General features: G+C 43.3%; 1 protein-coding gene across 1 annotated transcript in view; it reads left to right on the top strand.

Annotated features, from left to right (window-relative positions):
- VPS13D (vacuolar protein sorting 13 homolog D (S. cerevisiae)) overlaps positions 1–22,764 on the top strand; it is a 274,572-nt gene that overhangs the window by 172,221 nt on the left and 79,587 nt on the right. The window contains exons 65-66 of the mRNA XM_010850181.1: positions 1,230–1,364; positions 2,526–2,693. Coding sequence (XP_010848483.1) covers positions 1,230–1,364; positions 2,526–2,693 — 303 coding nt within the window. The remainder of the gene's footprint in view (positions 1–1,229; positions 1,365–2,525; positions 2,694–22,764) is intronic.

Genomic DNA, 22,764 nt, shown 5'->3' with positions numbered 1-22,764 from the left:
CACCTTTCTGGTCTAGGTGGTGGTTACTGGGTTGTGTTTCTGTTCAGTCGCTCAGTCGTGTCTGACACTTGGTGACCCCATGGACTGCAGCACACCAGGCTTGCCTGTCCATCACCAACTCCCGGAGCTTGCTCAAACTCATGTCCGTTGAGTCAGTGATGCCTTCTGTCTTGTCCTCTGTTCCTCTTCTCCTCCTGCCTTCAATCTTTACCAGCATTGGGGTCTTTTTAATGAGTCAGCGCTTTGCATCAGGTGGCCAAAGTATTGGAGCTTCAGCTTCAGCATCAGTCCTTCTAATGAATATTCAGGATTGATTTCCTTTAGGATTGACTGGTTTGATCTCCTTGCAGTCCATGGGACTCTGAAGAGTCTTCTCCAACACCACAACTCAAAAGCATAAATTCTTTGGTGTTCAGCCTTCTTTATGGTCCAACTCTCACATCTATACATGACTACTGGGAAAACCATAGATTCGACTATACAGACCTTTGTCAGCAAAGTAACATCTCTGCTTTTTAATACGCTGTTTGGATATATCATAGCTTTTCTTCCAAGGAGCAAGTGTCTCTTACTTTCATGGCTGCAGTTATCATCTGCAGTGATTTTGGAGTCGAAGAAAATAAAGTCTGTCACTGTGGTTGTGTTTACTTGGAGAAACATCATTGAAACATTCATTTGATGAGTACACCTTTCCATATGAGTGGTATATTTCAGTCAAAAAGTAAAACATGGGACTTCCCTGGAGGTCCAGTGGTTGAGAATCTGCCTTCCAGTACAGGGGGACAAGGATCGATCCTTGGTTGGGAAGCTGGGGTCCCAGATGCCTCATGGCCAAAATACCACAACATAAAATCAATATTGTAATAAATTCAATGAAGACTTTAAAAATGGTCTACATTAAAAAATCTGGAAAAAAAAGAAACAAAGTAAAACATGACAAACATATAGGTCCAAAACAGATCATAAAGAATTATGCTGTGAAGCTAAAGTATTTATTTCTATGTGAATAATATGTTACTTTGGATGATACGTGTGTGTGTGTATGTGTGTGTGTGTGTAGTGTGTTTCTTCCTAATGTTTACCTGGAAAATCCTTATTTATGAATATCATAATCTTGACTCCCATTGGAAAGTTGACATGACTTGTAGCTTTCATGGAATCCAGAATTACAGTACCGTGGAAGGCCATCGTATGGCTGAAGTGTGTTGTTGCCTTTCTTCCCTAACTAGGCCCTGAAAAGCACCTTGGGATTTCCATTGATTCGATTTGAAGACGCTGTGATCAATCTGGATCCATTCACTCGAGTGCATCCCTATGAGACCAAGGACTTCATCATCAATGATATCCTCAAACATTTCCAGGAGGTGAGCTTTGGAGTGGTACTCGGTGGCTGGAAGCACGAGCAGAATGCTTCTTTTAGTAGTTTGGGAATTCTGGTTACTGAGACGTTATTGCCAACAGCCCAGCTGAACATTTCAGCCCTGACCATTGTGTTATGGGGTCAGGTCACAGCCCACGAAGTCCACGCACATCATGAAAATACCCAAACAGTGCCTCTGACTTACAAGCTGTTAGTCTTGTTTCTTAGAACTAGTCTCAGGACCTTCCACTAGATCAGTCACAACTCTTACCAAGAGTTTAATTGATGCTTTCATGATAACACAAGACTGTGAACTCTGTTTACCGGGCATGGGCTTACTTTCAACAACCACACCAGTGTTCTTGGAACATATGAGATCCTACCCTAGAGATGAACTTAAATTTTTTTTTAATCAAGTTGGGCATTTTCCATTTTGCATTTATTATCCTGACTGCAAAGAACAAAATGCAAAGCCAACGCATACATACTCTTCAATGACTAGATAGGTCAAGATCATATCAAACTTATTAGCTATCAGAGGTGAAGTATGTCCTGTTCTTGTTGCCGCCTCTCCCTCTCCCTCTTCCTCTCCCTCCCCCTCCCTCCTTCCTTCCTTCCTTGACCTCGCTCACCAGTGATGTTTCTACTGCACTGTGAGGAGTATGGGATAGTGGATGTCACTGGACAGTGGAGTCAGGCTGTGGAGGTCCAGGAGGTTGGGGGGTGTGGAGTAGGTCTGAGCTTGCCTGCTCTATGCATACCGCCTGCTCCACAGACTCCGAGGGGCTCCACATCCCTCCCTCACTTTCCTTTTAAAATTCTCTCTGCTGCTTACTGATTTCATATTTATAGAACGATGGAAAGGAGAGTGCGATGTGCATACTAATAAATACTTGTAGAGTCTTTCCTGTTTCATAGCTTTTTTCTTCTAAATGGCTTTGAAGAGTACATATGAGAGTATTGAGGATAACCTCTGGGATGTGTATTGGGAGAGGTTTAGGGTGGAGCTTAGGAAGGGCAGGAGCTCACAGTTGATGAGAAATAAAGAGCAATTGGTGGTGGGAATGGAGGGCAGGACTGATTTATAACCTTTTTGCTTGGGACACTCAACCTGCAGATGTAAAAAGAGGCTGGTCTTTTCTTCTCTCCCTGCTGCATTTGACAGGAACTCCTCAGTCAGGCAGCCCGGATCTTGGGGTCGGTGGACTTCCTTGGCAACCCCATGGGGCTTTTGAATGACGTTTCTGAAGGGGTGACTGGACTGATAAAGTATGGAAACGTTGGGGGCCTTATAAGAAATGTTACCCATGGAGTATCAAATTCTGCTGCCAAGGTAAGCAAATGGAGGTGTAGTTCCACTGGAATCAGCCTCAAGAGTCCTCTCCATTACTGTGGTTCTTTTATAATGAATAGGTTGTGAAAGTTGCATGCACGGCCTGGGCTTCACTACCCGAATGCCCTGTCTTCCCCTCACCTCCTGTAACCAGGCCCCGGCCCGCCGAGCGCACCTCTGCACTACCTCTGCTTCCTCCTCTCCGTCCCCACTGCCTCTGTCCATATGCTGGTTGTCTGTTTCCAGGGCCACTGTCATAGCCTCCTGGCCCCGGACTTCACCACAGCTTTCACAGTGCTGCCAGCATGAACTCGCTTCTTATTTTATTTATGTAAGGATTTTTTGATGTGGACCATTTTGAAAGTTTTTATTGAATTTGTTGCAATACTGCTTCTGTTTTGGCTCTTTTGGCTCGAGGCATGTGGGATCCTAGCTTCCCAATGAGGATCAAACCCTTGCCCCCTGCGTTGCAAGGTGAAGCCTTAAACACTGGACCACCAGGGACATCCTTGAACTCTCTTTTTAAAACATAGTTTGATTGTGCCATTCTTCTGCCTAAAATCTACCAGTTATTCCGCACAGCTCACCGGATAAAATCCAAACTGAGGTACAGCCTTCCAGAGTGAAGCGAGCCTGTAAGTCCCCTGCAGGATGGCAACAATGTGATTCTCCTGTGTCTTGTGCTCTAGTTGGCTTTTTTGTGCATTGGCCTCCTGTTTGGTGGCCATCTTGTTATTCCACAGTTTAATTTTTGGCGGAAGCTGACGTTACATGTGAAGCTGGAAAAGGTGAAGGTAGTTGAAGGTGGTGGGGAGGGGGGTTGCCATTTCATAACATACAAAACGCATCTAAAGACTCTGCTTTCCTCCCCTTCCTGTCAGCTCACCGTAGAGTCCTTTTAGAGACCGTCCTTTTCATGAATGAACGAGCGTTGGGAAAGCACCTGTACTCCCCACTCGTTTACTGTAGTGCGTTGCCGTGGCAAAGTCACAGGCCCATTTGTGTCATGACCATGAGGATGGTGGCTTCAGTGTAGAGAGCCATTCAGGTGCCACATGGGAATTCGTGATTACAAGCAGGGAAGGAGATGGAATTGAACAGCCAACATTTCTGTGTTGCGAAACACTCTTGGTAACAGTGTATGCAAGTTGGAAATTTATTCCTGTTTTCCACACGCTTTCCTAGGGATGATGGTCCTTTAATCAGATCAGTTTCTTCAGTACCAGCAGATCTCTTTTTATTGCGCCTCACAGATTGTTTACAGTTGTTTACAAATTGAAGGCTTGTGGCAGGCCTGAGTGTCCAGCAAGTCTGTCAACACCATTTTTCCAACAGCATCTGCTCACTTTGTGTCTCTGTCACATTTGGTAATTCTTGAAATATTTCAGTCTTCTTCATTATGATTATATTTGTTGTGGTGATAAGTGATCTTTGATGTTAATTTTGCAAAAAGATTATGATTCACTGAAGACTTGGATGGTGGTTAGCATTTTTTAGCAATAAGGTATTTAAAAAATTAAGATAGGTGCCTTATATTTTTAGACACAGTGCTGTCGTGCACTTGATCAACTGCACTGTTGTATAAACATGACTTTATGTTCATTGGGAAATCAAAAAATCTGTGCAACTCACTTTATTGCAATATTTGCTTTATTGTGGTGGTCCAGATCGAAATCCACAGTCTCTCTGAGGTACGCCTGTGCTGGACTTAGAGTTAAACCAGAACAAAATGTACTGTTTGACTTGTGGTTCAAAACAGGCAGTACTCTTACTTTTAGAGAAAGGGTGTAATGTAGAGAAGCAAGAGACTTTCTAAATCGTGGTTTAGAAACACACTCAGGGTCAAAGTCTGAATGAGTCTGCACATTTCTGCCTTGAATCATTGCCTCTGCTTCCCTTGGACCTTCAACCCTGAAGCAACATAAAAGTGGGACAGGTTCCTCAGTGTTCTCTTAGCTACTGAACTGGTTATAAAATTATGCACTTAACATATTTACTTCTGTGCACCTGTAGCTTATATAACTTTGTGCCTCAGCTATACTTCAAAAAAAAAATTTAATGTAAATGCTTAGTTTAAGGATCTTACTTAATTTTTTAAAACTAATTAACATAGGACAGTGTCTTTGTTTTTATACTTAGTTTTTTATTTTTGTTCCCCTGGGCTTTGTTTTCACTTGAAAAATACAAGACACGTCATTTATTTAGAGGTCTTCCTTAACCTGGAATATGCCCTGACATTATGGCTTACTGTGAAAATAAAGTTAGGTATGACATTACAAAAATTTTGAAAAACACAGACTGAACAAGAGAAAGGGGTTTTCATTTTGACTCTTTGGTTTGCATCAATGTAAAATCTTTAGACTTTGGTCACCAGGAAACCATTGTGCTGTGCTAAGTTGCTTTAGTCATGTCTGACTCTGTGTGACCATAGCCCATGAGGCTCCTCTGTCCATGGGATTCTCTAGGAAATAATACTGGAGTGGGTTGCCATGCCCTCCTCCACAGGATCTTCCCAACCCAGGGACTGAACCCATTGTCTCTTAATGTCTCCTGCATTGGTAGGTGGGTTCTTTACTACTAGCGCCACCTGGGAAACCATTAATGCCCTTGAAATGAAAACCAGTGTCTTATGGTCTACGGGGGGTGGGTCTCAGGCTCTGGGAGTGGGAGAGCCACACTCCGTTGGGCCAGTTTGGCCATTAGGACCCTCTGGCTACCTTGTGGTTGAGAATGAAGATGTGGGGAATTTTCCCCAACTCTTCTTGCCTGGAGAATCCCAGGGATGGTGGGGCCTGGTGGGCTGCCGTCTATGGGGTCGCACAGAGTCGGACACGACTGAAGCGACTTAGCAGCAGCAGCAGTAGCTCCACAGGTGAGACTGGGTGCCTTTTTCCAGAGTTTTTCTGCAACATCCCCATGGAAAGGGTCGGCCCTTTCTTTAATTCTCTCTCATTCAGGGGCATCTCATTTATCTCCAGGTTCCTCTGTTTCCCCTGGAAAAACTTTTTGAAGCTTGAGGGTCAGAGTAAGAATATAACTTGAGCAGAAGGGAAGGCAGAATACTTCTTGCCTCTGTTCTCACCCCTAAGTCCATCCAAAGGCCTGGGTGGCAGTGTGCCTGTGTTTGCTGGATATCGTGCTTTATCTTGTTGTTGGATTTGCATAAGGGTACTTGAGTGGGAACCCTGCCTCCCAGAGGGTTGGTGTCCTTCTTCATGTTTTTTCTTGCCTTTAGTGAGCTAATCAGAGTGGGCATCACAGACTGCTACTCAGAGGAATAGCTGTGTAATTTATTTTGATACCCCAAACCCTGGATGTGCTATAGCAATTAGTCCACATTATCTATCATGAGAAAGCAAAGAAACTTAAAATTACCACTTCCTTTTGGAAATGGTAGCGTCAAAGACCAGGTCTGTCCGCTGAATGCCCACTCAGGTCATCTGTGATTCTGCATGTATGCAATTTGGCTGCAGATCTCCGTTTTCTTGTAGTTTTGTGGGTTGCAATCAGACCTTTCATGTTGCTTTGGGGGAATGTTTTGTTTGCTTTTCTGTGTATACAAGAAGAGTTTAAGGAAGTGCAAATGACCACAGTAATCAACTGTTGGCCTGTGGGAAGTATTCCTTTAAAGAGTGCCTGAGTTCCAGTGATTAAAGAACGGGGTCAGACAAGGCAGAACTGCACCTCACCAAGCCCCCTCCCACCAGCCCCTCTTGGCTGCAAAGTCCAAAGGGCTTGGTTTAGTCGGCTTTGGATGGAGTGGAATAGCCCCATAAACCTCTTAAAATTAATTATAAATATTGTGTGTGTGTATTTTCTTGGAACAAAGAGCTGAAGTTTTTATTGGATTGTCAGAGACTTCATGCCTCTTGAGATCATAAGTCACTATTGCAGACATAGGGTTGAGTGCTGAAGGCACCTAGTAGTCAGAAAACCTGGGTTCTGCCCATTCCTGCTTTTAAATAACCTACCTGTCTGTCTCAAGAGATTTTAGTCTTTTGTTTTTGTTTTGTTTAACCTGTAAGAAGGTGTTGGTACTTTGCCTTATCTCCACTGACCCGAGGAGCAAAGGAGATGAAGAGGTAACAACCCTCTCCCTCGAGTTAAAAGGAAAACCATTCTGTCATAAGAAGGTAATAGATCTGCAGGTCTTAGTTGTCTGTGGGTAGATAAGAATTCTTCACAGAACATTTTTAATCTCCAGTCTATCATGTCCACTTCTGGAATTTCTTATTATATTTTAAACTTTTGTTTACCTTATTTACTGTTAGCATCAAGGAGGTACAACTAGGAGGTAATCTCTGCCTTGTATCCCCTTTATTTCTCTTAGCCTCTTCTTCTGGTCTCCAAACCCCCAGAAATCACCTATGGATTCCAGATCAAAGGTGATATGATTTAGGGTTAGCCACCAAGCTGTGAGCATCTGTCCATGATCCCTTTGCCTGGATCTTGACAAAAGAACTCACACCCTTTGAGTAGAACTCAGAGATCTGATCCTGTTCCTAAGGCCATGACAAGATGGTTACTCCTGGAATCCTTTCTAGGAATATGATTTATTTAAGAAAGGCACAGCATTTCAGATTCTCAAACCTTGTCAGAGGAGCAGGTTTCTCTCTGCAACATGAATGAAAAAAGCATACTTTTCCCTTGTTGGGTGTCATTTGAATATAAGACCCTCTAACCTCTCTGAAAGCCAGAGAATTCATGGTGGGGGGACATCCATTGAACAAATTTCCTCTCTTAGACTCTCATTCCCTTCTCTCTGTAATTATTTTGTGATTATTTTCATTATTTATAGGAAAATTGCATAGTTATTCTTAAATTTTTTTTTAAGTTCTTTGTAAACTAAGAAAGTCTCAGATGTTAATAGTAGAACAAATGATTCCATTCTCTTTTCTGCCCCTGTAGAAACTCAGTGTTTTCTCTGCACAGCTGTCATCTGGTCTTCCTAAGGGAAGAAAGCCAATAGCATAATTTCTTCCAGCAAAGGAGTGGAGTACTTTTGATCATCATCATCTGCTCTGTCCCACTTTCCATCCCTCTCTTTGTGTCCTCATCAAGGCAATATAAGACGCTCTTCATCTTGGGTACTTTTGTGATCCCAGTAATGTTTTGACTCTACACTCATGAATGCAAATATTTTAATAACTTTCTCTGTAAAAACATTAATTTATATATTTTTAATTGGAGGATAATTTCTTTACAATTTTGTGTTGGTTTCTGTCATACATCAACATGAATCAGCCATAGGCATACATATGTCCCCTCCCTCTTGAACCTCCTTCCCACCTCTCACCCCATCCCACCCCGCTAGGTTGTCACAGAGCACTGCGTTGAGCTCCCTGTGTCGTGCAGCAAATCCCCACTGACTATCTGTTTGACATAGCGTGATGTGTATGTTTCAATGCAGCTGTCTCAGTTTGTCCCACCCTCTCCTTCCCCCACTGTGCACACAGACTGCTCTCTATGCCTGCATCTCTGTTGCTACCCTGCAGATAGGTTCATCAGTACCATCTTTCTAGATTCCATGTATATGCGTTAATATAGAATGTTTGTTCTTCTCTTTGTGACTTCTTGTTCAGTTGCTAGTCATGTCTGGCTCTTTGTGACCCCATGGACTGCGGTACACCAGGCTTCCCTGTCCTTCACTGTCTCTCAGAGTTTGCTCAATTCATGTACATTGCGTCAGTGATGCTATATAACCATTTCATCCTCTACTGCCCCCTTCTCTTCTGGCCCTCAGTCTTTCCCAGCATCAGAGTCTTTTCCAATGAGTCAGCTTTTTGCATCAGGTGCCCAGAGTATTGGAGCTTCAGCATCAGTCCTTCCAATGAATATTCAGGGTTGATTTACCTTAGGATGAACTGCTTTGGTCTCTTTTCTGTCCAAGAGACTCTCGAGAGTCTTCTCTGGCACCACAATTCAAAAGCATCCATTCTTCAGCGCTCAGCCTTCTTTATGGTCCAACTGTCACATTTGTCCATGACTACTGGAAAAACCATAGCTTTGACTACATGGACCTTTGTCAGCAAAGTGATGTCTCTGCTTTTTGATACACTGTCTAGGTTTGTCATAGCTTTCCTTTCAAGGAGCAAGTGTCTTTTAATTTCATGGCTGCAGTCACTGTTCACTGTGATTTTGGAGCCTCAGAAGAGAAAATCTGTCACTGCTTCTACTTTTTCCCCTTCTATTTGCCGTGAAGTGATGGGACTTGGTGCCACGGTCTTAGTTTTTTGAATGTTGAGTTTTAAACCAGCTTTTCCACTCTCCTCTTTCACTCTCATCAGTAGTTCTTCTTCAGTTAGTTCTTCACTTTCGGCTTTTAGAGTGGTATCATCTGCATATCTGAAGTTGTTGGTATTTCTCCTGGCAATTTTGATTCCAGCTTGTGATTCATCCAGCCCAGCATTTCACATGATGTACTCTGCATGTACTTTCTGACTTACTTCACTCCATAATAGGCTCTAGTTTCATCCACCTCATTAGAACTCACTCAAATGCATTCCTGTTTATGGCTGAGTAATATTCCATTGTATATATGTAACACAACTTCTTTATTCATTCTTCTGTCAATGGACATCTAAGTTGCTTGCATCTCCTTGCTGTTGTAAATAGTGCTGCAGAGAACATTGGGGTACGTGTGTCTTTTTCAGTTATAGTTTTTGCCTGTTTTTGACTAAGAGTTTTTTCATCAAAGTCAGTTATTGTTCATGGAATTTAAATTTTTGTTCCATATTCACTAAAGGTTAGTTTTACTGATAACTTTTAGAGTTGTGTGATGGGTTTATTTCTCTCTTTGACTTTGGAGCATTTAATTTCTACCAAGCTCAGACTTCCCAGCTCAAATTCTACAGATCTAAATTTTTGTCAAGGAAATATGAAATTTCTCTTAGTTTTAGTTAATAACATTTTATTCTATATAGCTTTAGCCATTGTTTTATTGTTTTAAATCAGTTTTGTTTGTTGTGAATTGGATAAAGACCTAATATGTTTCTTGGTACAGGCAGCATTAGTAGGAAAAAGATGCAGGAACAAGGTTGAAACTCCCTGTCTCTTTATGGAGAACATACTCACTCATAAACATTAATTGAACATCTTCTCTTTGTCAGGCCTTCTTCTAGGCTTCTTATATACATTGTCTTGTGTATGTTAAGCTCTATTCTTCAAATCAGGAAACTGAGACTTAAAGAGATTTTTTTCAAGGTCGTGCAACTAAAAATGACAGGAATGATATGAAACCAAGTCCAGCTAATTCTAAAGACCTTGTTTTTTCCCCTGTATGTTGTTTCTCCTTTGTGTGTATGAGGCTTTCTTCCAGGCACTAGAGAGACCATGAAAAATTAATTACTGTTAGTTTTCCACCAGAAGCTTATTACTTGACATCACTTGGTTAGCTTGTAAGATGACCGCTGTCACATCACCTCTGTCATAAAGCAGGCTCTCAGGGAATGGTGCTGGTTGTGGCCATTCTTGGGGCTACCCTGATGGCTCAGTGGTAAAGAATCCGCCTGCCAGTGCAAGCGATTCAGGTTTGATCCCTGGGTTGGGAATATCCCCTGGAGGAGGAAATGGCAGCTGATTCCAGTATTCTTGCCTGGGAAACCTCATGGACAGAGGAGCCTGGCGGACTACAGTCCATGGGGTCGCAAAGAGTCAGACACAACTGAGTGACTAACACACATGAAGCAAGTGAAGCGGGAAAGAGAGAGTGGGAAATTGAGACTGTTTGGATAGTTCAGTGGGAAACCTAGCTAGCACTTTAGATAGTATTTTGTTCTTTGGTCTTTTCTTGGGGTACCGTGTGTGGAGGAGCCACTTCCCTTCTAAGAGAGCCTTCCACTGGCCTTTTGTGCCTACAAAACCAGATCTGGGCACAGCAGTGATCCAGTGGAAACCAGCTTGTGTCCGTGCACCTAGAGATTCTCAGCCAGCCCCTGCCACTAGCCAGCCTTCTATCATATATACTGTGACCTGATTGAGGGCAGAGAGGTCCATCTGCCTTTTGTTTAAGATAAACAGCATTTGTTTGTATTTGTTTTGTAGGCAGTCTATTTATAAGGCTCAACTGAGACTAAGCCACTGTTTATTCAAGGCAAAAGTTTTATCTTTGCACAAAAGAATGTACTAGAGTGCCTGCCTGCATGGATTCTGAAGGGAAAAAGGCAATTTATGACTTGTATCTGTTTTTGTCATTATGTATGACTGCTCCATTTTATAGTTGAGCTGATTATCCCCATAATAGCTTTTCCATGTACCTATAAGCAAGGCAGAGGTGAATGCCTTCTTATAAGCATTGGGGCTTTCGTGTGTTTAAGTTGGCATAAAACTTTAGGTTAAATGAAATTCACTTCAGACAGTGATCTATCCCTTTGAGAATGTAGAGTTTTCTATTTTCAAAACGACTTTGATCCGAAATAAGTCACCCAAGGGATTTCTTTTCCAGCCAAGAGGAGGTGCCTTGAAGTTGTTGTATGTAGAGAAATGACTCAAATTCTTGGCAACAGAGCTTTTGTTTTATTTTCCTCTGATAACCTTGAATACTAAAATGATTCCCTTAGTCTGAGATCTTTTTGGTTAGAGGCAAATAATTTTAGATGCTGAATGACCCAGCAGTGACCTATCCTAACTTGGTCAAACCTCAAATATTTGTGGGAATTGGAAGTGTGTTGGGCGGGGATGGGCAGGTCTGGTGGAGGCATGAGAATCCCACGAGCGGCCAGAATTCCCAGACCATCCCCACCTGCCCCATTGAGCACCCTTGCGCCTAAAGGAGCCTGGTGAGTGGGGCTTAGCCTTCCTCTTGGTCCACCCTCATCAAGCAGCTCAGCCAGAAGTAGGAGGGAATGACACCACCACTGATGCTCTGTTTTTGAAACAGGAAGATTGGAAGAGTTTAAAACTTGTCTTCATTTCTTGGTCGTAGTTCAGTTAAGAGTCAGGTCGTTAGTTATCTTCTTAGACCAAACATCTCATGTTTCAGAGGAATTCACTCTGTCTTCCAGCACTGTAGTCTATGGTGGTGGAAAAGTCTGCTCAGTTGCTGAATTGAAAAGAGAGGAAATATTTGTGGCCCCCAAAGAGTAGTGGTTTTCTACCCTCGTGTAAACATGGTGAGTAAAAGAATAATATGTTCAGGCTTTTCTTAGGTTGACCGGTTACCCCCAGAGAGGTGGTAGTTCATCTCTTTTCTGCATTTCAATCAGTATTTGGCCCCTCTTGAAAAATTGTGACGAACTGAAGATGAGACAAACTATAACCCATTTTTTATATATATAAACACATGACCATAGAACAAATCAAATTCTAATTCTTGGCAGTAAAAATCTGAACACTCACTCCGTTTGGAAGATCCCTTTGGTTTTCTTTCCCTCTTTCTCCCTTGTAATTGTTATGTCTCTCTCCATTTTTGAAGAAAAGTTAAATCAAAGTGTTTTCTTAGGAGAAAGAGAGGATACTTTGGAATGCCATCCTTAAGAGTCAGAAAAGGATGTGGATAATGGAGTCATCATTTATTGGGTGGCTCCAGTATGTCAGGTAAGGAGAGATACTATCTCATTTAATTTTCACATGTACCTTCTAAGAAGGCAGGGTTATCTCTGCTTTACAGATAAGAAAAAGTAAGGTAAAGTCAGTTACCTTAATTAAAGTTTAATAATTAAGGAGCCATAAGTTTTAGGAAAAAGTAATTTGGGAGTCCGCATATTTTTTCTCCACATGATGCAACTTCTCAGATACAACCCTCTACCAAACCCAACCATTGTAGAAGCTAAAACACCAGCAGTCGAAATAGCATTTTAAAGTAAAGCTCAAACAGTTCTCCATTCATTCTCAACTTTTCCCCTCTGTATTGGACTTTGAGATTTTTCAACTGTGATTTCCAGGCTTTCTGAATTAATCTTTACTTAAATTGAGGAATCCCTATTCTCGAGTAAAAGGATTGAAATGGGACAAAAAGATTGAAAGAATTTTCTGTAACCAAACAGAAAGTGACTTAAAAGCATTTGCGGAAGCTGACTTTTACTGTCTGGCACACTCCATGTGCTTCATTTAAGATTTATTCAGATTTAAATAATTCAGTTTACACACATAGGCCTTTCCTCTGATTTGCTTGGAGAGCAGACCTTTAGGCCACCTCAGCGTGTGCTCCAATAGCCAGTTTCCTCTAAATGTACATGTGAAATTGTACTTTTGTTAAGCCATTTACTGAACTTTACTACTATAAGTATTTCTAAACAAGTAGGCTGTCACTTTAAGATATTTGGTTTTCAGCATAGAGGTCATGAAAATAGGGAGATTGTGCTTTCCCACTATCAATTGAGGGCTTCCCTAGCAGCTCAGTGGTGAAGAATCTGCCTGTCAATGCAGGAGACACAGGTTTGATCCCTGGGTTGGGAAGATTTCTTGGAGGAGGAAATGGCAATCCACTCCAGTTTTCTTGGCTGAGAAAAGCCCATGAACAGAGGAGCCTGGCGGGCTATACAGTCCATGGGTCACAAAAGAGTCGGACACGACTTAGCAACTAAACAACAACTATCAACTGAAGGCAGAAAATAAACCCACTCTCTCCAACAGTCCTTTTCTTTCTTTGCTCACTTCCCTTTACTCCAAAGAACAGCTTTTCACGTTTTGTAGAGGTGTTTATGTCTCTGAGTTCTGCTGGCACATTGGCTTTCAGATGCTTAGTGATAAACCATTGCTGCAGTTTAGAAGCCAGTGGAGAATACTGGGGGAGGTATGTTGTCCTGAGAGTTTTATGGTTGGCTAGTTCTATTGACCTGATCTGAGCTTTGCTTCTTGGAGGAAAGGAGAAGTAAGGTTCCTTACTGGAATAATAATAATACCGCATTGTATTTGTCATGATTTTTAATTGTTGATGAAGGATTTATAGATATCTCATTCCATCTCTGGGCTTCCCTGGTGGCTCAGCTGGTAAAGAATCACCTGCAATGCTGGAGACCTGGGTTTGACCCCTGGGTTGGGAAGATCCCCTGGAGGAGGGCATGGCAACCCACTCTAGTATTCTTGCCTGGAGAATCCCCATAGACAGAGGAGCCTGGCTGGCTACAGTCTGCAAAGAGTCGAGCAACTAAGCACAGCACAGCACATCCCGTCTCTGAGCCTGAAAGCAAGCAGGTGATGTTTTCCACCACTTCCACCACAACCTCCACCACCACCACCACCATGAAGAAACTGAGACTCAGCAAAAGAAAATGGCTTTCCCTAGATGGCCAGAAAGAAAGTGGTAGAGCTCTGGGCTTCTTTCCTGGTCTCTGACTTCTAGAACATTGCTGGGCAGTTATTTCTGGAATCTTACCAGACACCATAGCCACCAATATCTCCTTTTGAGACTTGGGTGTTCAGTTATCGGAGTTGTTGAGCATTGGTAGAACGCCTCCCCTGCAGAAGGGGTTTCAGAGAACATGGGGGGAGGGAAATGTATCTTTCCCTAAAGAGGCTTCTTGACTCATTCATTAACCATGTGCCATGTGTGTGAAATATGTGGGAGCTCACAAACAGGAAGTGTGATGAGAGCAGTTCTTTAGAGCACAGTGTTTTGTGGAGCGGAGACAGTGAAAGAAAATTTTCAGCTTCTGTCAGGAACAGAAATTACTTATAACATGAAGTAATTTCTGCATTGTTGGAGGTGAGTGGAGATAAGAGAGACCATGAAGAAGACATGATGGCACTTCCAGAAGGGGAGAGAGTCTGGCTGTGCCTTGGCTTTGCTCAGAACCAAATGATGATATGTCCAGGCTGGACTCTTCAGGGAGGCTCAACATGCCCTCCAGTGGCAGCTTGGAGGCCCCGGTGGGCAGTAAAGAGTAGCAGAGACACGCTGCATGTAGGTCACAGGCAAATGGCAGTGACGGCCTCTCGTTTCTTTTCTATTAAATGCCAGCAGGGAAACCCTTCTGTTCAATTTGTAGGAACAAGGACATTTCCTAGTTAGGCATGTGAGGAAGATGGAGATAAGGTCTGAAACTCAGAGCCAACTGGGGAAGTCAAGTAATGTGAAGAGAAAGCTGGCCACTCGGGTCATTTTCTGTTCTCCCACTCCTACGTGTGCACACCTCATCTTTGCACTGTTGTTCATGACTCTTCTTCTGTTTGGAATACCCTTCTCCCCAGTTTCTGGCCAAATGGCTCTGAGTGTGTAAGGTCCAGTCCAGATGCCCTCTGGATGGCAAGGTCCTCTCTGCCCTGAATTCCCAGGGCACTTTGTGCTTCCATGAAGGCAATGGCTGTATTTTTTCTTGGAAAAAAACTAACCATTTGTGCACATGTCTTCAACATCCATTTAACGTTTATCATTGTCAATCAGGTGCTCGGTCCTGTGGCAAATACTTAGGAAAGTAAGATTAAAATTTTTTTTTTAATGGATATGAAGCAGGTAAGGCAGATAAGAAGTCAGTAAGCATAATACAGAGGGAATAAGTTTTGCAGCTGGGATCTGGGCAAAACATTTGCAGTTTTGTGAGATAAGTGCTCTGGAGGTGAAGGGAAAAGAACACTTTATTCTGAATCTCAAGGATGAGATTGGCTTGAGATGAAATGTTTGACACAGCTGCGTATTTATTCATTTGCCTCCCGCAATAGACGTAAAGCTCCCAGAAGGCAAAGGTCTTACTGTCGTCAACTGTTGCCAGTATCCCTGAGACAGCCTTAAATATTTATCGTAAGAGGGTTGAGGTGATCCCAGTGGTAACCATGTGGGCTCTCCTTTATCTGGCGTGGCATTTTCACATGGTGTACTTTCAACAAATGAACTTCTCTGGTGGCTCAGCAGTAAATAATCCACCTGCCAGTGCAGGAGATGCAGGTTCTATCCCTGGTCCAGGAAGATCCCCTGGAAAAGGAAATGGCAACCCACTCCAGTATTCTTGCCCGGCAAATCCCATGGAGAGAGGAGCCTGAAGGGCTACAGTCCCTGGACTCACAAAAGAGTCTAACACATCTTAGTGACTAAACAACAACACTTTCAACAAATTGTTATGAAAATAAGTGAAACACCTGCTGGATTTTTAAATACCTAACTATTTTATGCTTTCATGTGGAGTAAACAGAAACTTTGGAAACGTTTGTGTATGACTTTCCTCTCAAACATGTCTGTAAGCTGACTGAGATGCATGGTGATTCTCTATGTATAGAAATACAGGAAGAAAAAGGCTGCTGACTTTCAGGATCCTGTTTCTTCTCCTCCATTTCCCACCACTCAGGTCTGGGATACGACCTGGATGGAAGGAGGCCAGGTGTGCATTATTGGATCAGGCCCAGTCTCCACAAGGTAGCAGGAAGCCTTGGAAAACTGTTACGGGGGAAGAAGGGAAACCCCAGTTCCTCTTAATCTAACGAATTAAAATATTTATGGAAATATCTGTTTGCTTTATTAGAGGAAAATGTTTAAACATTTCCTGCGAGATCTTGAATTTATATAACAACACGTTGGTTTGGAAACGATGGTTTTCAGTATTTTCACTGAAATGAAAATTCAGCAGAGCATGCTTCCCAAAACAGCCCATTGTTTCAGCTTTGCTGCCTTTGTCGTGTTTCAAAGCAGGATATTTTGGCCAGCTGGGGTATTTTCTCTTTATCGGTAACTTGGAAATTGGCATGGATGATGTCAAAGTTAGTTATAAAAAGGCTCCTGACTTTCAGGATCCTGTTACTAATAGCTCCTGGTAGTTTTATAGAAATGTAATCTTTGTAGCATACTCCTGTTATTGTTTGATCTTCACAAACATAGTGTAAAAAAAACAAGTATTATTATTGCCACGTGAGTCACAGCAAGGGTAATTAACTCCTAGGGCTCAGCAGGGAGCTTGTGGAAGAGGACAGGACTCAGGACTCTGTGGCCCTCAGGCTCTTTCCCATAGACCACTTTGCTGCTCTAGAAAGCACCCTTTCCCTCTCAGGAATTAAAGCGCTTTCATGTCAGTGAAAAAAACTTAACCTTGCAACATCCCTAGGGGGCCAACAGGGCAGGTGATGGGAAATTCAGCCACACAGGTTGAATGATTTTGCTAGAATCATACAATCAACATTGGCACCAGTGGCTGGTGCTCAGGCCTCACGGTGCTAAGCTCACTGCTTTTCCCAGCAGAATACGTCTCCTGAGCAGAGGGCCAGAGGAGCTTTCTGACATGGAGAAAGTCTGTGGGAAAGTCTTTTTTCCAAGAGAGGGCTTCACTGTGCTGGCTGGGTTGTGTGAATGGTTGGTTCTAAAATCTCAGATGGACATGCAAATCTCTAGTCACAGAATCACTGAGAAGCAAAGCAAAAGGGGCAAAGCCAGGTAGATTTTTTTCAGGCTGATTCTAGAAATGCTTCCTACCTCTTTGGAATTTGTGTCCATTATTGTTAGCAAGGAGCCTGGTGTGCTGAAACCCAAGGAGTCGCAAGGAGTCAGACATGACTTAGCAACGGAACAACAATTGTTAGCAAGGAGAGTTTTGTAGGATTGCTATAGGGTGGCTGTTTAGAAATCAATTGGCAAGACAAACAGAGGTGCCTCAATGGCTGTTATATATAGTGAGAGAAAAATTCTCAGGACTGAACACAATGAATTTGCCATTTATTTCTCTTTAAAAGTTAAAACACAGCAATGAAAATGTCTAACCTCAGTTTTTTGTTTTTTTTTTTTAATTGAATTCTTTGAGAAGCCTCATTTGAGTAACACTTCATGTGGTAACAGCTCTAGCCACTCCTTTTCCATCGAAGCCCAGCTGATGTTCTTCCTAAGAGAGATCTCAAATCGAAAATTCCTCACACTCTTTCCAGATCAACATGGCAAAGCCGGCTCTTCCTGGGTTTGGAACCTCCACACACCCTCTGATACCTGTAGAAACACAGATCTGGGAAGGGATGTGACAATCAGCTTCTTGCCCTCTCAGATTACAGTGGGAGTAATCTGTAGTAATCTGTGAGGCCCTCTCAGCTAATTAGCTTCAGGGCCAGCTCTAACACTCTGGCCACCAGGCTACAAGTCTGGCCTTGTCTCGGAGACAGGGTAGGCAGCTGTGGATATCCGCTTCTTCTCCTGCTGAGAACGAGGGAGAGAGTAGTAGTAGTGGGGTGTCCTTTTCTCACCACCCTTTATGTTGATTTCATCTCTTTGTATGTCTTTCTCCACACTGGACTGAGCTCCTTGAGAACAGGGGACTAAGTCATAGTCACCTTGGTATTTTTAACCCCAAGCACTGTGCCTGGTAAGAAGAAAGCCCCTGAGGGCTTGTTGAGCTGAAGGATCTGTTTTGTGTAAAGGTCACCTCACCTGAATGGCGGGGAAGGATGGGCTTTTTGAACACCTCACTTCACTAGTCCTTCACATGTCTCATCCAGCGAGTAAACCCCTGCAAAACTGTATCTCATCTGAAGACGAAACAAGACCCCCCCGCTCCAAAAGAAAACCCAAATAGGGGAATCCCTCTGTAACTAGATTGAGAGAGCAACTATTGAGATGAGATAGAGATAAAACTTTGATAGACACATTGTCTTTGATTAATACCAAAATTAACATAGCTTTGTTGGTTAAAATGAATTTTTTAAAGTTTCCCATATGCTTATCTGCATGTTAGTAATTATGATTGTTGTCACTGGGTTTCCTCTAAAGTTGTATGTAAGTTAAGAGAAAAAAGAAAAACGGAGGAATCCTCCAGTACTGGGTCTTAACCTAGAGAAGGCCGCCTGTCAAGCCCCTGGATGAGCCCTACAGATGCCTGGTTCCCTGGCCACTGGCCCAGAAGAACTTGATGTCAGGACACTCTAGTTTGAACTTGTGTCTCTTCTGATTCCTCCTCCAGAAAGGCTCTAACTGTGCAGCCTCTGGCTGCTGTTGGTACAATGGCTTGCATGCTGGCCCCGGTGGGTGACCAAGTTTGCCTGGCTGGCTCCCCTGCCCTCTCCTGTGCGTCTGAGTGGGGTGCGGGCCAGAGGACAGGCCTGCCTGGTGCGGGCTGGCTCCGTCCTCTCTAGAATAGGTGCCTGGAACCTTCGCTTTGTGCTTTTTAACTTTAATCTGGGACATTTTAACAAGACAGTCGACCAAATGGTGCCTGAGTTGTGACCCCTTGGCTGGGCTGGATGAAACCACTCTCTTTCTGTCTCCAGATGTTGGGGTTCAAGCCCTCAGTCACACAGTGCAGCCCCTCCACTCGCCCATCGGAGCCGGAGCAAGATCGCAAAGAGTTAACACTTGTGCTTTTTCGGAAAGTTATCTGTGAAGAGTATTAGTTGTTTAATAAAGCGTGCCTGCCCTCCGGATGAACCCGCCAGTGACTCTGCAGCTGGGGTCATTCCAAGTTCACGCGGTGGACTTTTGACTGCCTTCTGTGTCTGTGAAAACAGTCGGCAGCTCCTGCGGGGATCATTCATTCAGGCCTGTAACACAAAACTATTGCCAATGGGCACCTGCTGGGGCGGCTTCCCAGGAGGCCTGGGAGGGAAGATACCAGACTCTTCAGGCTTCTGCGGAGATAAGAACTGTGGGGGCTCCCAGGGAGCCTGCTAATCGGGCTGTGCTCAGACCCCACTGCCCGGCCCGCAGGCTGGTGTCAGGATGTATTAGGGAGCCCTGGTCCGATAGGATGTGAGCTAATTAAAGGCCTTCTACAAAGAGGAGAGGAGAGGGAGAGTGTGTGAAGAGGAGGAGGAGGAAAGGAGGAGACTTGGAGCACATTCCCCAGATTTCTAGCACATTCTTTATTCCCTTCTTTTGTCCCTCAGAACAGAAGAAAACAAAACTGGAGAGTCTGGACATTTGGTTACTTCTAATCTTAAATCGTCATTCATTCTACCTGATCCTGTTTTGGTTTTAGTTGTTGTTTCTATGGAATGACACGTGCCATCAAAGATATTTTGCCACATTTTCCCAGGAGACATTCTGCCCTTGAAATATTCTAGGTGGTTGGCTTGAATTTTGCCCCTTGCCCTGAATTGATTCCTCTGGGCAGTAAGTACCTATTGTGACATGTCCTAGGTTTTTTCCACTTTTCCTTGGCAAATCCACTTGCCAGCTGTAGGGGGTACTGTTGGGAGAGTTATATAAATTAATACACAATAAATGCTCTGATTGAATTTTAGATGGTGAGATGGTGGTGATGTGGTGTTATGGTTTGCATTGTCAGAGCAAACATCATCTCAAAAAGTACCAGCATAATTGTTGTCAATAATTATGTATTGGACTTCCCTTGTGGCTTAGAGGGTAAAGCATCTGCCTGCAATGCAGGAGACCCGGGTTTGATCCCTGGGTCAGGAAGATCCCCTGGAGAAGGAAATGGCAACCCACTCACTCCAGTATTCTTGCCTGGAAAATCCCATGGACAGAGGAGCCTGGTAGGCTATAGTCCATGGGGCTGCAAAGAGTCGGACACAACTGAGTGACTTCACTCGGATAATTGTTGTCAATAATTATGTATTAGAGTCATTATGTATAGACTCAATTATGTATTAGAGTACATAATTATCTAGTCATAATTATGTACTAGCATAGTAATTCATTTTATACTCACACTGGCCTCAGGAAAAAAAATCACCTCAAAATGTTTGGTTTACTTGCACTTTTATTTATTTAGCCTATATATCCCTCCTCCCTCCAGCAAACAGTAAACTAATTTTATTCAAGTGTGGTTGATTTACAGTGTTGTGTTAGTTTTAGTCTCAGGTATACAACAAGGTGATTCAGTTACATATATTCTTTTTCATATTCTTTTCCATTATAAACTAACTTATTTATCCACCGGAGGGTACCTTCAAGTCTGTGTTATTTTCTTAATCGGTCTGGTAATGATACATTTCTTGAAAGCACTTTTGTTCACACACAAACCCAAGCCTTTATTCTGTCACTTCTGATACATTTCACATAAGCTTGACTGTGTGCAAAGAAACATTTAGATTAAGTTTGTACTACATGGTAACAATCCGAGGAAATTCCAATCAAAAGCCAGCAACCTGTTTCCTTCATTCTGGGCCCTTGGTGTATCTGCTTTGTCTGTGTTCCGTTGGCAGTATCTGGCTTTGTCTGTGTTCTGATAAGCAGTAACCACAATGTTAATTTTGTATTTCCTTGCCTTTTGTCTCATGTAATCTGTTCTCAAAGCTGACCAGGGGCTTGTTCACTGTCATGTGATTAGTGAAACAGTGGGATAATGAGCTTGATTGTGTGGAATATGTTAGTATATTATGTATAAGTGCTTTTTTGTTTGTTTTTAAATGATGAATAGATTTATTTAAACAATAGTACATACCATCGTCATCTGCAAACTTAAATTGTGCAATCGCTAAATCGTGTCCAACTCTTTTTGCGACCGCATGGACTGTAGTCCACCAGGCTCCTCTGTCCATGGGATTTCCCAGGCAAGAATACTGGCGTGGGTTGCTATTTCCTTCTCCAGGGGATTTGCCTGACCCAGAGATGGAACCCATGTCTCCTGCATTGGCAGACGCATTCTTTACCACTGAGCCACCAGGGAAGCCCTTTAGAAGTGCTACTAGCTCATATTAACCGACTGCTTCACTGAGTACCAGGTACTGTTGTAAGTCTTCACACGAATGGACTTGTTTAATCCTCACAATGACCCTGTGAAATGCTGATCCCCATTGAAACAAGAGGACACTGAGGCTCAGAGAAATTAAGAACTCGCCCAAGGCTATGCAGAGAGCTGGGCTGGGACCCAGGTTCTCTGACTCAGAGCCTACACTCCTGGCCCTGCCTAGTCCAAAAGTCACACCTGTCTGGTGGACTTCATTCATGGACACATCTGCAGTGTCAGATCTGTAGGAATTAACCATGTTAGGCTGCATTCTCAAGGAGGTGCCGAGAACCTGAGTCACAGCTTAAAGTCCTTCCCTGTAGTACTGTCTGTCATACGATTAGCTCTGGTAGGTGCTACAGCATTCAAGCCAAAGAGTGTGACTGAGAACAAGGAAATGCTCTAACCCTGTCTGAGATACTTAGTGAAGGCATTTCAACTTCAGTCTAGCTCCACACCCAGAGCTGACTAAATACAGATTTATGTGCAAAAAACATAACCTCCTATTAACGAATCTGTTATTTATCGTGTCTACACAGTAAGTTCACAGTGTCTTTGAACAGCTTAAAAACGCAAAGCTGTGTATGAGGCACAGAGGAAACAAACGTGAATTAAACAAGTGTGTCCCCCCTGCCCCACCACCACCCTGGGTCACAGTCCAGCATAGGAGACTGGAGGAGGAATTGTGTGCCTGCAAGCGTTCAGGTGCCAGGGCAGAAGTCTGGGGGGGTGGGGCACCAACAGGGCAGGGAAGCTGGGCTGCGCTGAATCTTGAAGTCAAGGAGATGTTGGCCACGTGGACAGGAGGCGGCAGGCACAGGAGAACATGGGGGGCAGCCCAGTCAGGAGGGACCCAGGAACACTGAGCAGCTGCACCAGTCCCAGGGCGGCGGGCCCCTGGGACCTGAGAGTGTGTGCTTCGTCAGCCTCTATTCTGAGAAGGCTGCCCTGCCATTTTACTTCTTCTGTTTTCCCTCCTCTCCTCTTGCTGATTATAGATGAATTTAAAGGGGAAGAGACCTAACTGAATTTTTCACTCTTTAAACCTAGTATTGTTGTCATGATATGACTGTAATTTGCATACACAAAACTTTAGCTATTAACTTTTTGCAAGTATTTTTATATGTGTAAGTAGAATCTTTATGCCTTTTGGCAGGGGGGCAAGAACAAAATCAACAGTCCTCACACCTTCCAGAAAAAAACAAAAAACATTACTTGTTTTTTATATAATTTGAGCTAAAACCAAATCATAGCCCATTCACAGCGGGTAGATTGCAAATCCAGCCAAAGCTGTTCTTTCTGGCCCAACTGACTCCGTCCAGGGCTAAGTCATGGACTGCCTCTGGCATTTCCGGTTACCCTAATATCTCCATCTAGACGTAGCAGAAAATCAGCCTCCCCAAAGCCCAAACAACTCAGGGTCCTTGTTAAAGGAAAAGGAGGCATTTAGACCTCACTTAAAACAACTGGGCTAGAAAGGCAGAGAGGCGGTGGGCTGGTTTTTAAACTGTGTTTTGGGAAATTAACTTCTCTGACCCCATTTG

Source organism: Bison bison, unplaced genomic scaffold (genome assembly GCF_000754665.1).
Source record: "Bison bison bison isolate TAMUID 2011002044 unplaced genomic scaffold, Bison_UMD1.0 scf7180017864289, whole genome shotgun sequence".
In the NCBI taxonomy this organism is placed as follows: Eukaryota; Metazoa; Chordata; class Mammalia; order Artiodactyla; family Bovidae; genus Bison; species Bison bison.
This window is presented reverse-complemented; position numbering and strand designations above follow the sequence as displayed.